This window comes from Eptatretus burgeri, chromosome 5 (assembly GCF_056783735.1).
Source record: "Eptatretus burgeri isolate ZD-2024b chromosome 5, Ebu_testis_v1, whole genome shotgun sequence".
In the NCBI taxonomy this organism is placed as follows: Eukaryota; Metazoa; Chordata; class Myxini; order Myxiniformes; family Myxinidae; genus Eptatretus; species Eptatretus burgeri.
In genome coordinates this window covers 3,076,828-3,089,925 of record NC_140965.1, presented here as the reverse complement: position 1 = coordinate 3,089,925, position 13,098 = coordinate 3,076,828, and the positions used below count along the sequence as shown (strand labels likewise).

The following is a 13,098-nucleotide window of genomic DNA, read 5'->3' as shown; positions in this document are numbered from 1 at the left end:
GTGTGTGTGTGTATGACCGCTGTTTCTCGACAACCACTGGTTCGGTCTACTTGAAACTTTCCAGCTATATTGCTGGGGCCCTGTGGATGTGCCTTTTCAAGGTTTGATATTAATCGGACAAGTGCTTCCCAAGTTATGGCCATTTATTTACCAACCAATGACAGGATACGTTGCTGCGTAGGCGTGGCCGATGCGCCATTTAGTTACCAATCACAGGACATGTTGCTGCGTAAGCCGGTGCGCGGCCGGCCGATGATGACGTCACGTGCCGTGCCCGGTTACGATGGGGATCGGTGGCTTAGTTACCGTGGCGTAGGAGTGGCAATGGTCAATGGCAGCGAATGTCATGGCAAGCAAAAACAGGGAGGTAAACTTGATTTTAATTTGGATTTTAATTAACTCTGTGTGTGGAAGTATCACAGCAGTTGTTACTTCAATGCAAGCGATAATTCGTGGAATGCATGTGAATATTCCGAACTAGCACGCACCACTTCCGGATAGTGATGACTTGCTGTATTCTAATAATTTCTCGATTTCTTATCCGCATTTATAGATAAACACAATGCCCCAATTCAGTCGTCGTTTACGAGAGCAAAGGAACGGCCTGTGTGTTTGTTTCTGGCTCGTGGTTTGAAAGTTTTTTTGGGGGGGGGGTTGCACGTACGGGCAAGCGAGAGCGAAGGAACGGCCTGTGTGGTTGTTTCTGCCTCACAGTTTGAAAGATTTTTTTAGTTGTTGGTTTGCACGTACAGCCACGCACATACGAACACTTGAGAGCGAAGGAACGGCCTGTGTGGTTGTTGTTTCTGGCTCGTGGTTTGAAAGTTTTTTTTGGGGGGGGGGTTGCACGTACGGGCAAGCGAGAGCGAAGGAACGGCCTGTGTGGTTGTTTCTGCCTCACGGTTTGAAAGATTTTTTTAGTTGTTGGTTTGCACGTACAGCCACGCACGTACGAACACTTGAGAGCGAAGGAACGGCCTGTGTGGTTGTTTCTGCCTCACGGTTTGAAAGATTTTTTTAGTTGTTGGTTTGCACGTACAGCCACGCACGTACGAACACTTGAGAGCGAAGGAACGGCCTGTGTGGTTGTTGTTTCTGGCTCGTGGTTTGAAAGTTTTTTTTCCACGTTCGGCCACGCACGTACTAGTATGTAATAAGTACTGGAAGGGGTTCTTTGAGGAGCAGTGGAAGGAAACTGAATGTGAGGGGAAATGTGAGGAAAGGGAATGTGTGGGCAAATGTAATGTGTGGGGAAATGTGAGGAAAGGGAATGTGTGGGGAAATGTGAGGAAAGGGAATGTGAGGAAAGGGAATGTGTGGGGAAATGTGAGGAAAGGGAATGTGTGGGGTAATGTGAGGAAAGGGAATGTGTGGGGTAATGTGAGGAAAGGGAATGTGTGGGGAAATGTGAGGAAAGGGAATGTGTGGGCAAATGTAATGTGTGGGGAAATGTGAGGAAAGGGAATGTGTGGGGAAATGTGAGGAAAGGGAATGTGTGGGGAAATGTGAAGAAAGGGAATGTGAGGGGAAATGTGAGGAAAGGGAATTTGTGGGGAAATGTGAGAAAAGGGAATGTGAGGGGAAATGTGAGGAAAGGGAATGTGAGGGGAAATGTGAGGAAAGGGAATGTGTGGGGAAATGTAATGTGTGGGGAAATGTGAGGAAAGGGAATGTGTGGGGTAATGTGAGGAAAGGGAATGTGTGGGGAAAAGTCAGGAAAGGGAATATGTGAGGAAATGTAATGTGTGGGGTAATGTGAGGAAAGGGAATGTGTGGGGAAAGGGAATGTGTGAGGAAAGGGAATGTGAGGGGAAATGTGAGGAAAGGGAATGTGAGGAAAGGGAACGTGTGGGGAAATGAGGAAAGGGAATGTGGGGGGAAATGTAATGTGTGGGGAAATGTGAGGAAAGGGAATGTGTGGGGAAATGTGAGGAAAGGGAATGTGAGGAAAGGGAATGTGTGGGGAAATGAGGAAAGGCAATGTGGGGGGAAATGTAATGTGTGGGGAAATGTGAGGAAAGGGAATGTGTGGGGTAATGTGAGGAAAGGGAATGTGTGGGGAGAGGTCAGGAAAGGGAATATGTGAGGAACTGTAATGTGTGGGGTAATGTGAGGAAAGGGAATGGGTGGGGAAAGGGAATGTGTGAGGAAAGGGAATGTGAGGGGAAATGTGAGGAAAGGGAATGTGAGGGGAAATGTGAGGAAATGGAATGTGTGGGGAAATGTGAGGAAAGGCAATGTGTGGGGAAATGTCAGGAAAGGGAATATGTGAGGAAATGTAATGTGTGGGGTAATGTGAGGAAAGGCAATGTGTGGGGAAATGTGAGGAAATGGAATGTGTGAGGAAAGGGAATGTGAGGGGAAATGTGAGGAAAGGGAATGTGAGGAAAGGGAATGTGTGGGGAAATGAGGAAAGGGAATGTGGGGGGAAATGTAATGTGTGGGGAAATGTGAGGAAAGGGAATGTGTGGGGTAATGTGAGGAAAGGGAATGTGTGGGGAAATGTCAGGAAAGGGAATATGTGAGGAAATGTAATGTGTGGGGTAATGTGAGGAAAGGGAATGTGTGGGGAAAGGGAATGTGTGAGGAAAGGGAATGTGAGGGGAAATGTGAGGAAAGGGAATGTGAGGGAAAATGTGAGAAAATGAAATGTCTGGGCAGACTTGAGGAAAGGCAATCTGTGGGGAAATGTCAGGAAAGGGAATATGTGAGGAAATGTAATGTGTGGGGTAATGTGAGGAAAGGCAATGTGTGGGGAAATGTGAGGAAATGGAATGTGTGAGGAAAGGGAATGTGAGGGGAAATGTGGGGAAATGTGAGGAAAGGCAATGTGAGGAAAGGGAATGTGTGGGGAAATGTGGGGAAATGTGAGGAAAGGCAATGTGAGGAAAGGGAATGTGTGGGGAAATGTGAGGAAAGGCAATGTGAGGAAATGGAATGTGAGGAAAGGGAATGTGAGGGGAAATGTGAGGAAAGGCAATGTGTGGGGAAATGTGAGGAAACGTAATGTGTCGGGAAATGTGAGGAAAGGGAATGTGTGGGGAAATGTGAGGAAATTTAATGTGTGGGGAAATGTGAGGAAATTTAATGTGTCGGGAAATGTGAGGAAAGGGAATGTGAGGAAAGGGAATGTGAGGGGAAATGTGAGGAAAGGGAATGTGTGGGGAAATGTGAGGAAAGGGAATGTGAGGGGAAATGTGAGGTGGGGAAATGTGTGGGGAAATGTGAGGAAAGGGAATGTGTGAGGAAATGTAATGTGTGGGGTAATGTGAGGAAAGGGAATGTGTGGGGAAATGTGAGGAAAGGGAATATGTGAGGAAATGTAATGTGTGGGGTAATGTGGGGAAATGTGAGGAAATGTGAGGAAAGGGAATGTGTGAGGAAATGTGAGGAAATGGAATGTGTGGGGTAATGTGAGGAAAGGGAATGTGAGGGGAAATGTCAGGTGGGGAAATGTGTGGGGAAATGTGAGGAAAGGGAATGTGTGAGGAAAGGGAATGTGTGAGGAAAGGGAATGTGTGGGGAAATGTGAGGAAAGGGAATGTGTGGGGTAATGTGAGGAAAGGGAGTGTGGGGTAATGTGAGGAAAGGGAATATGTGGGGAAATGTCAGGAAAGGGAATATGTGAGGAAATGTAATGTGTGGGGTAATGTGAGGAAAGGGAATGTGTGGGGAAATGTCAGGAAAGGGAATATGTGAGGAAATGTAATGTGTGGGGTAATGTGGGGAAATGTGAGGAAAGAGAATGTGTGAGGAAATGTGAGGAAATGGAATGTGTGGGGTAATGTGAGGAAAGGGAATGTGTGGGGAAATGTCAGGAAAGGGAATATGTGAGGAAATGTAATGTGTGGGGTAATGTGGGGAAATGTGAGGAAAGGGAATGTGTGAGGAAAGGGAATGTGAGGGGAAATGTGGGGAAATGTGAGGAAAGGGAATGTGAGGAAAGGCAATGTGTGGGGAAATGTGAGGAAAGGTAATGTGTGGGGAAATGTGAGGAAATTGACCACTGTTTGTGACATTTTGCTTCAGGTTGGAAAACAAAACACGAATTTCGACCAGATTGTGAATAAACTTCACGCAATTCCAAACAAAGGTACCAAGAGACACATCAATGTATTGATCTCTTTGAAGTAATCATAACATGTCATCATCATTATTCATCCCATTGTTAATAATCTCATCTCGAAGGATAATACAAGATGTTTGGTTTCATTATCTGTGGATAATTTAATATATTGCGTGAAGATAGATATACCTTCAACGTTTACCTTGAAAAAGAACACGGCTTCCTCCTTCCACCATTTAACACCCTAACCCACACCTCATTCACACCGGCTTCCTCCTTCCACCATTTAACACCCTAACCCACACCTCATTCACACCGGCTTCCTCCTTCCACCATTTAACACCCTAACCCACACCTCATTCACACCGGCTACCTCCTTCCACAATTTAACACCCTAACACACCTCATTCACACTGGCTTCCTCCTTCCACCATTTAACACCCTAACCCACACCTCATTCACACCGGCTTCCTCCTTCCACCATTTAACACCTGAACACACACCTCATTCACACCGGCTTCCTCCTTCCACCATTTAACACCCTAACCCACACCTCATTCACACCGGCTTCCTCCTTCCACCATTTAACACCCTAACCCACACCTCATTCACACCGGCTTCCTCCTTCCACCATTTAACACCTTAACCCACACCTCATTCACACCGGCTTCCTCCTTCCACCATTTAACACCCTAACACACACCTCATTCACACAGGCTTCCTCCTTCCACCATTTAACACCCGAACACACACCTCATTCACACCGGCTTCCTCCTTCCACCATTTAACACCCTAACCCACACCTCATTCACACCGGCTTCCTCTTTCCACCATTTAACACCCAAACACACTCCTCATTCACACAGGCTTCCTCCTTCCACCATTTAACACCCGAACACACACCTCATTCACACCGGCTTCCTCCTTGCACCATTTAACACCCTAACCCACACCTCATTCACACCGGCTTCCTCCTTCCACCATTTAACACCCTAACCCACACCTCATTCACACCGGCTTCCTCCTTCCACCATTTAACACCCAAACACACACCTCATTCACACAGGCTTCCTCCTTCCACCATTTAACACCCTAACACACACCTCATTCACACCGGCTTCCTCCTTCCACCATTTAACACCCCAACACACACCTCATTCACACAGGCTTCCTCCTTCCACCATTTAACACCCTAACACACACCTCATTCACACAGGCTTCCTCCTTCCACCATTTAACACCCTAACCCACACCTCATTCACACCGGCTTCCACCATTTAACACCCTAACACACACCTCATTCACACAGGCTTCCTCCTTCCACCATTTAACACCCTAACCCACACCTCATTCACACTGGCTTCCACCATTTAACACCCTAACACACACCTCATTCACACAGGCTTCCTCCTTCCACCATTTAACACCCTAACACACACCTCATTCACACCGGCTTTCTCCTTCCACCATTTAACACCCTAACCCACACCTCATTCACACCAGCTTCCACCATTTAACACCCTAACCCACACCTCATTCACACAGGCTTCCTCCTTCCACCATTTAACACCCTAACCCACACCTCATTCACACCGGCTTCCACCATTTAACATCTAACCCACACCTCATTCACACCGGCTTCCTCCTTCCACCATTTAACACCCTAACCCACACCTCATTCACACCGGCTTCCACCATTTAACACCCTAACACACACCTCATTCACACCGGCTTCCTCCTTCCACCATTTAACACCCTAACCCACACCTCATTCACACCAGCTTCCACCATTTAACACCCTAACACACACCTCATTCACACAGGCTTTCTCCTTCCACCATTTCACACACTAACCCACATCTTCATACGGGCTTCCTTGTGCCCTTTCACACACTAACCCTCACCTCCTTCATACGGGCTTCCTTGTGCCATTTCACACATTAACGCACACCTCCTTCATACAGGCTTCCTTGTGCCATTTCACACACTAACCCACACCTCCTTCATACAGGCTTCCTTGTGCCATTTCACACACTCACCCACACCTCCTTCATACACGTTTCCTTGTGCAATTTCACACACTCACCCACACCTCCTTCATACAGGTTTCCTTGTGCCATTTCACACACTAACCCACACCTCCTTCATACAGGCTTCCTTGTGCCATTTCACACACTCACCCACACCTCCTTCATACACGTTTCCTTGTGCAATTTCACACACTCACCCACACCTCCTTCATACACGTTTCCTTGTGCAATTTCACACACTCACTCACACCTCCTTCATACACGATTCCTTGTGCCATTTCACACACTCACCCACACCTCCTTCATACACGATTCCTTGTGCCATTTCACACACTCACCCACACCTCCTTCATACACGATTCCTTGTGCCATTTCACACACTCACCCACACCTCCTTCATACACGTTTCCTTGTGCCATTTCACACACTCACCCACACCTCCTTCATACACGTTTCCTTGTGCCATTTCACACGCCATTTTCTCCACAGGGTTTGTTTAATTGCACGAAGAGACATCGATACCTGTGCTCGTCCTGCTTCAACATTAATTCCTCCAACTACCTCGTTATCCCGACCACTACACACGTTCCATTTACTCTAATGTATTCATTTTTGATTAAAAGAGTACATTTAATCATGTTTTTATGTAAAAAAAAATAGGGTTTAATTTGTGTTCTGGAACCAGTTTATCACCTATTACATGTATATAGAGGGGATTCATTGTTGTGGCTTACAAGCATATTTTGAAGAACATGTGTTCGGAACCTGCGGACTACCTCTTCTGTACCTGTGTCGTGTATATTGCACTCCATGGAATCGTAATCAATTCCTTTGTTTTCAGTTATTATTGCCCTTCGTGATTTTAACCGTGGCTCACAAGAGGAAAACTATTGTTAGTGGTGAACCAAGTGCAGAACAGTCGAGGAAGGTGATGTGTGACACAAAAAGTAGAGGTTTTGGATTAGCTTGGTCAAGGTAAGAGTGTGTGACGTCATTATGCAGAGATTATGGTGTTAAGAGTCCAGAATCCACAAAGAAAAGAAATGCACAGAAAACACAAGTGGTCCTGAAAGCTCTTTGCACCACGAGCGAGGGTGACCCTGTAAACTTCCCCGGTTCATGATGCACGAGTTGCAGGGCTGGGCCAACGTCCACCAAATTTGGTATACGTGTTCGTACGGTTTACGGTTTTCACCTGTACACGTGCCACAGTGCAACCCCTGCTGCACACAGGGGAAATTATTAGCCACGGCGCAAAATATATTTGCCCCTCCCCCCCAACAGGCTGCTCCCTCGGGTAGCAGGTGTTTCGAGTTACTGAAATATTCAATGGAATATGAAATAACAGCAAACAAACAATGTTTCATTCTTCACGTGGTTTATTTCAATGTCACTTGTTACATAAAAACATTTATATTAAAGGTCCTGGAAAACTCCTGGAAATTTGTTCTTCCGTGGCTGTGTGAACCCTGGGCAAGCGATAGCAATCTGCTGTCGAATGGAGTTCACACCCCAGCCGTTGATCACTGCTCCGCTTGCCAAGCGGTTTGCAAAGCGGTTCATACGGAACAACTATCTTGGCAAGCGAAAGCAAGCTGCTTGCTAATGGAACACAGCCCTGATAGACACTACTAAATCCGTTTTTAGGTCATCTCTTCGAGCATGACCTAATAATATTGGTGTTGAGAGGAGAGGTGACGATCCGTCCGTCCGTCCACAATGAAGTTGAAGCGGGAGATCTGGTCATTAGTGATCGTGATAGAGGTCGATGAGACGTACACGATGGTATGACTTTCAAGGTCACCGAAGGTCAAGGTCAAGGTCACGAGGTCTTTGAAGTTGCGAAAATGACGATTTTCAAATTCTATCTCCTCCGCCATTTCTCAAGCGATCTTGAATTTGATTGTAGCATATGAATCTATGGGACAATATCTAAATTTTGGTCGGGCCGGATTTTCGATATTTGCTTTCGTGTCACGTGACTACAAAGTTGGCAAAAAATGCGAAAATGACGATTTTCATGCGAAAATGACGATTTTCAAAATCTATCTCCTCCTACATTTCTCAAGCAATCTTGAATTTGATTGTGGCATATGAATCGATGGGACAATATCTAAATTTTGTCAGGCCGGATTTTCGATATTCGCTTTCGTGTCACGTGACTTCAAAGTTGGCAAAAAATGCGAAAATGACGATTTTCAAAATCTATCTCTTCTTACATTTCTCAAGCAATCTTGAATTTGATTGTGGCATATGAATCTTGTTGTTGTTCGTCTTTCGGCTGCTCCCGTTAGGGGTCGCCACAGCGGATCATCCGTTATGATCCGCATACTGATTTGGCACAGGTTTTTTGCCAGATGCCCTTCCTGACGCAACCCTGGTCGCCTCTTAAGACACAGGGATATGAATTGGGTTTCGCCATGATTCCGGGCTGCCCTACAACCTCTCATAGCGCGGCCCAGCGCAGAGCTCCCGTCCTCAAACGATCCTCCAACCCAAGCCTCCGAGTAGCCGGATTACAGGCGCACTCCACTACACCCGGTATTGTGGCATATGAATCTATGGGACAATATCTAAATTTTGTCGGGCCGGATTTTCGATATTCGATTTCGTGTCACGTGACTTCAAAGTTGGCAAAAAATGCGAAAATGACGATTTTAAAAATCTATCTCCTCCTACATTTCTTAAGCAATCTTGAATTTGATTGTGGCATATGAATCTATGGGACAATATCTAAATTTGGTCAGGATGGATTTTCGAATTTCGCTTTTGCGTCACGTGACTTCAAAGTTTGCAAAAACTGCCCTACCTTCAGGAGGCTATATATTTTCTCGCAGAGATGACCGTCATTCCCGCACGGGTGTATTTTTTTTTTAATCTAAATGTATAAAATGCATTACATCATCCAAGAAGTGGGTAAATAGGTAATGTTGACAAATTTTCGGTGTAAATGAATATTTGATTTACATGTGGGTCTTTAAATGTTCCCTCCTATTGATGTGGAGATAATCTCCACCTTGGATGAACGGAGGTGCCGGATGAACGTGTTAAACTTAACCATTGTACAGAACAAACAAACATGTGATTCTTGTAAACTGTTACAGATCAACGTGTGAACATATCCACTTTTAAGATGGCTGACCTTTTGCCATCAAATTGTGAACTTAACAATTATTATCGTTACCACGGCTCTCTAACAACACCCGAATGTAACGAGGTTGTCATTTGGACCATGTTTGAGACCAAGATCCATCTTAGTCAACAACAGGTATGTGTGTGTGTGTGTATATATGTGTTTGTGAGTGTGTAATAAAGTTATTTACTCACGATAGATAAAATGAAAAGTTATGAATGATATGTTTAACAAGACGAGTTGATTTGGTATCAATAAAACAAATCTGAATTCCAGAAATACTTGATACATTGATTAAAGGGGATTTTTTAATAATAAGTCTTATTTAGTGCATACATAAAATCACTAAATTTATGAAAATGTTTAATTTTATTTCCAAATCTCCTGAACTACCCACACACAACTCATGTTTCCTACACAATCGACTTACCTTCCCAATTTGATTTTGTTTATTCCTCCCAAAAACCAGATCAACACTTTTTCCACGACTGTGATGGCAGAAGGAGACATCAACTTGGTCAATACCTTCCGGTCTGTTCAACCTCTCAATTCTCGTACCGTGCAGTACTCACAAGCACAGAGCCTTCTGTTGAAGAAAACCATTGCCTTGCTCTCCTGCACACTCACCTGTCTCATCATGATTGCCTTCTGAGTTTCCATATTTGTGTGTGTGTGTGTGTGTTTTCACTTGACTGGTTTGTCACATTCTTGTGTTTTCGTGTGATAATGTCTGAATCTTCTTGTGTTTGTATTGCTTGTCCACTCTAACATTATCTCACTACCCCACTCCCCTTCAAATCTCACAATGGGAACAGGGGCCACCAATGACATCATTGCTTCATTTGCAGTGCAATATTACGCCATCATTGTGTATGCACCGTCCATCCATTGGGACCATACTCTGTGCAGAGCATTGGTGCTACCTAAGTGGTCTCCTTGGCGATTGGGCACAATCCTGGACGGGACGCCACTCCGACACAGGATACCAGCATGCTGGCACTCATTTTACCGACCTCTGAAGGATGACAGGTCGAGTTAACCCAACCTGGTATTAATTCAACAGCCGAGTGGGATCCCAAGCCCTCCACTCGAACCATTAAGCCAACACCAGGCATATGTGTGCACTGAGCAAGGCTAAAATGAGAAATTCAAAACAGAGAAAAAGCAGGGAAGTTGATATGACAATAAAAATGAGGGGAGTGTGTTAAAAGAAGGGTTCGAGTTCAGACAATATGGGTATGAGGATGCAATGAACAGGTATGGAGCAGATGGAGTGTCGTTTGGAGGAGATGGATCAAAAATGTCAACATATTTGCATACATAATAAATAGATACGCCTGGTGTTGGCTTAATGGTCAGGGTGGTTGGCTCAGGATTCGAGCATCTGAGTTCAAATCCCACTTGGTTGTTGAATTAATACCAGGTGGGGTTGACCCTGCCTGTCATCCTTCAGAGGTCGGTAAAATGAGTGCCAGCTTGCTGGTATCCTGTGTCGGAGTGGCGACCCGTCCAGGATTGTGCCCAATTGCCAAGGAGACTGCTTAGGCAGCACCAACCAACGCTCTGCACAGAGTATGGTCCCAATGGATGGATGGATGGATAATAAAGATGACCCATGAGCGAATCAAAGTGATCTTTACTGTTGGATGTAATCTCATTCGCCATTTATGCTTTTGCTGGGACACGGTTCAATAATTTTTTTCATTATTTCGTACAATGCTTCACATGATGCTTCACAATACCTGCTTCACACATTTAGCTTGTGTTTGTGACCGAGTCTGTAACTGAATAAAAATCGAAACATACGTATGTTTTAAATGTCATCGTGAACACCAACTAACCATCAGTGTTTGTGCAAGCTCTGAATACCATTTGTGAATTGTTCCTTGTGCTCCACAAGGACCTCGACTGTGTCACATGGTTTTCGAAACAGGAGACGCGGACGTCAGGTCCTGCTTGCACCGTGTCCTGGGGAAAATGAAGTTCGAGTGACCTGACAGATGTATAAAAATCTTAATCGAAAACATTCAAAACCGAATAAATATGACTCACACAAAGACACTTACAAGGAATATTGGCACAGGAGGTCATTCGACCCATCATGCTTGTGCTGCACCAACTCCAGTATATCGTCACCCATCCACATACAAGCCAATATCCGATATCCCTATGACAACCAACCCCTTCTCTCCTCCGCTGCCACGACCTTTCCAGGGAGATTATTCTATGCATTAACCAGTCTCCGATTAAAAGACCCCTGTCTTAAAACTGTCCTCTCATCTTCTTTACCCTCAAGCTAACATAGCCCCTGGTCCCAACACTGCACTGTGCTGAAAAAAAAACCTCCACTGCACCTATCTTGTCCACACCCTCCATTATCTTAACCATCTCGATCAGATAACCTCGAAATGGAGGCTTTCCGATGTTGATGAAAGAGAATTTGGATGTCAGGATTTTAAACACCACCACGGGCAAGATCTTGCAGCCAAGGCATGCAGGAAACCTACCGACACAATCTGCCAAATATGACTGAACCATGTCGGCTTCATGAAGGACCTAGAGTTCAACAGGTAGAGCACCAAAACTTCTTAGAACATGTATAACCACATTCTCAAAAGGAGTGGAAAGAACGAGATCATCATCATCTTCTTTTGTATGCAGTACACTATGGGGAGCATCATTGGCCCAGGGCACAGCTGTGGCACGAATGCAGCACCCTCTGGAAGTTAGAGCAGGAATTTCTAATTTGTCCAGGATACCTGAGAGAGCTCGCCTCCTCTTCACGAACGATGCACCAGGATCTTTAACGCCCACCACCTCATGCCTGCAGACGGGACACGCAGTCTTAACGTCCATCCAAGGGACACGGCACACACATTGTTGAATCACCCTTCCTCCCTAGACAGTTTGTAGCTGAAGCCGATTCAATTTTGGTTCAGGTCTGAATCCAGATCCGGCCTATAAGTGGTTGTTGCCACATATAACAAGTCATAAAACAGCAGGTGTTTCCTTCTCAGGAGTCTGTGTTTTCAGAAATAATGGGTCATCTAAAATTATTTTATTGATCTGACAAAGGTGTTAATTAAAACAGAAGAGAGGTAAATATGTGCTTGTGATTAGATATGACGAGCAGGGACCCGTGAAACATCCACACAATGTAAAATGTGACTTCAAGTCCTCAACTCTCCCCCTGTCACTCACAAACCCCAAGTCCTCAACTCACCCCCACCCACTCACAAACCCCAAGTCCTCAACTCACCCCCACCCACTCACAAACCCCAAGTCCTCAACTCACCCCCACCCACTCACAAACCCCAAGTCCTCAACTCACCCTCTCCCACTCACAAACCCCAAGTCCTCAACTCACCCTCTCCCACTCACAAACCCCAAGTCCTCAACTCACCCCCGCCCACTCACAAACCCCAAGTCCTCAACTCATCCCCGCCCACTCACAAACCCCAAGTCCTCAACTCACCCCCGCCCACTCACAAACCCCAAGTCCTCAACTCACCCCCGCCCACTCACAAACCCCAAGTCCTCAACTCACCCCCGCCCACTCACAAACCCCAAGTCCTCAACTCACCCTCGCCCACTCACAAACCCCAAGTCCTCAACTCACCCTCGCCCACTCACAAACCCCAAGTCCTCAACTCACCCCTGCCCACTCACAAACCCCAAGTCCCCAACTCACCCTCTCCCCCTCATAAACCCCAAGTTCTCAACTCACCCCCGCCCACTCACAAACCCCAAGTCCTCAACTCACCCCCGCCTACTCACAAACCCCAAGTCCTCAACTCACCCCCACCCACTCACAAACCCCAAGTCCTCAGCCTCTGTTTCCCATTCCTAAGTCCTCACCCTCCCAACCT

At 45.8% G+C, this 13,098-nt stretch overlaps 1 protein-coding gene across 1 annotated transcript in view; it reads left to right on the top strand.

Moving 5' to 3' along the window:
• Window positions 1-11,034, top strand: part of LOC147025711 (carbonic anhydrase 14-like) — a 59,275-nt gene extending 48,241 nt beyond the window's left edge. Inside the window, exons 6-8 of the mRNA XM_085880403.1 lie at window positions 4,030-4,093; window positions 9,201-9,364; window positions 9,699-11,034. Coding sequence (XP_085736529.1) covers window positions 4,030-4,093; window positions 9,201-9,364; window positions 9,699-9,881 — 411 coding nt within the window. The 3' untranslated portion in view covers window positions 9,882-11,034. The remainder of the gene's footprint in view (window positions 1-4,029; window positions 4,094-9,200; window positions 9,365-9,698) is intronic.
• The last annotated feature ends 2,064 nt before the right edge of the window (window positions 11,035-13,098 follow it).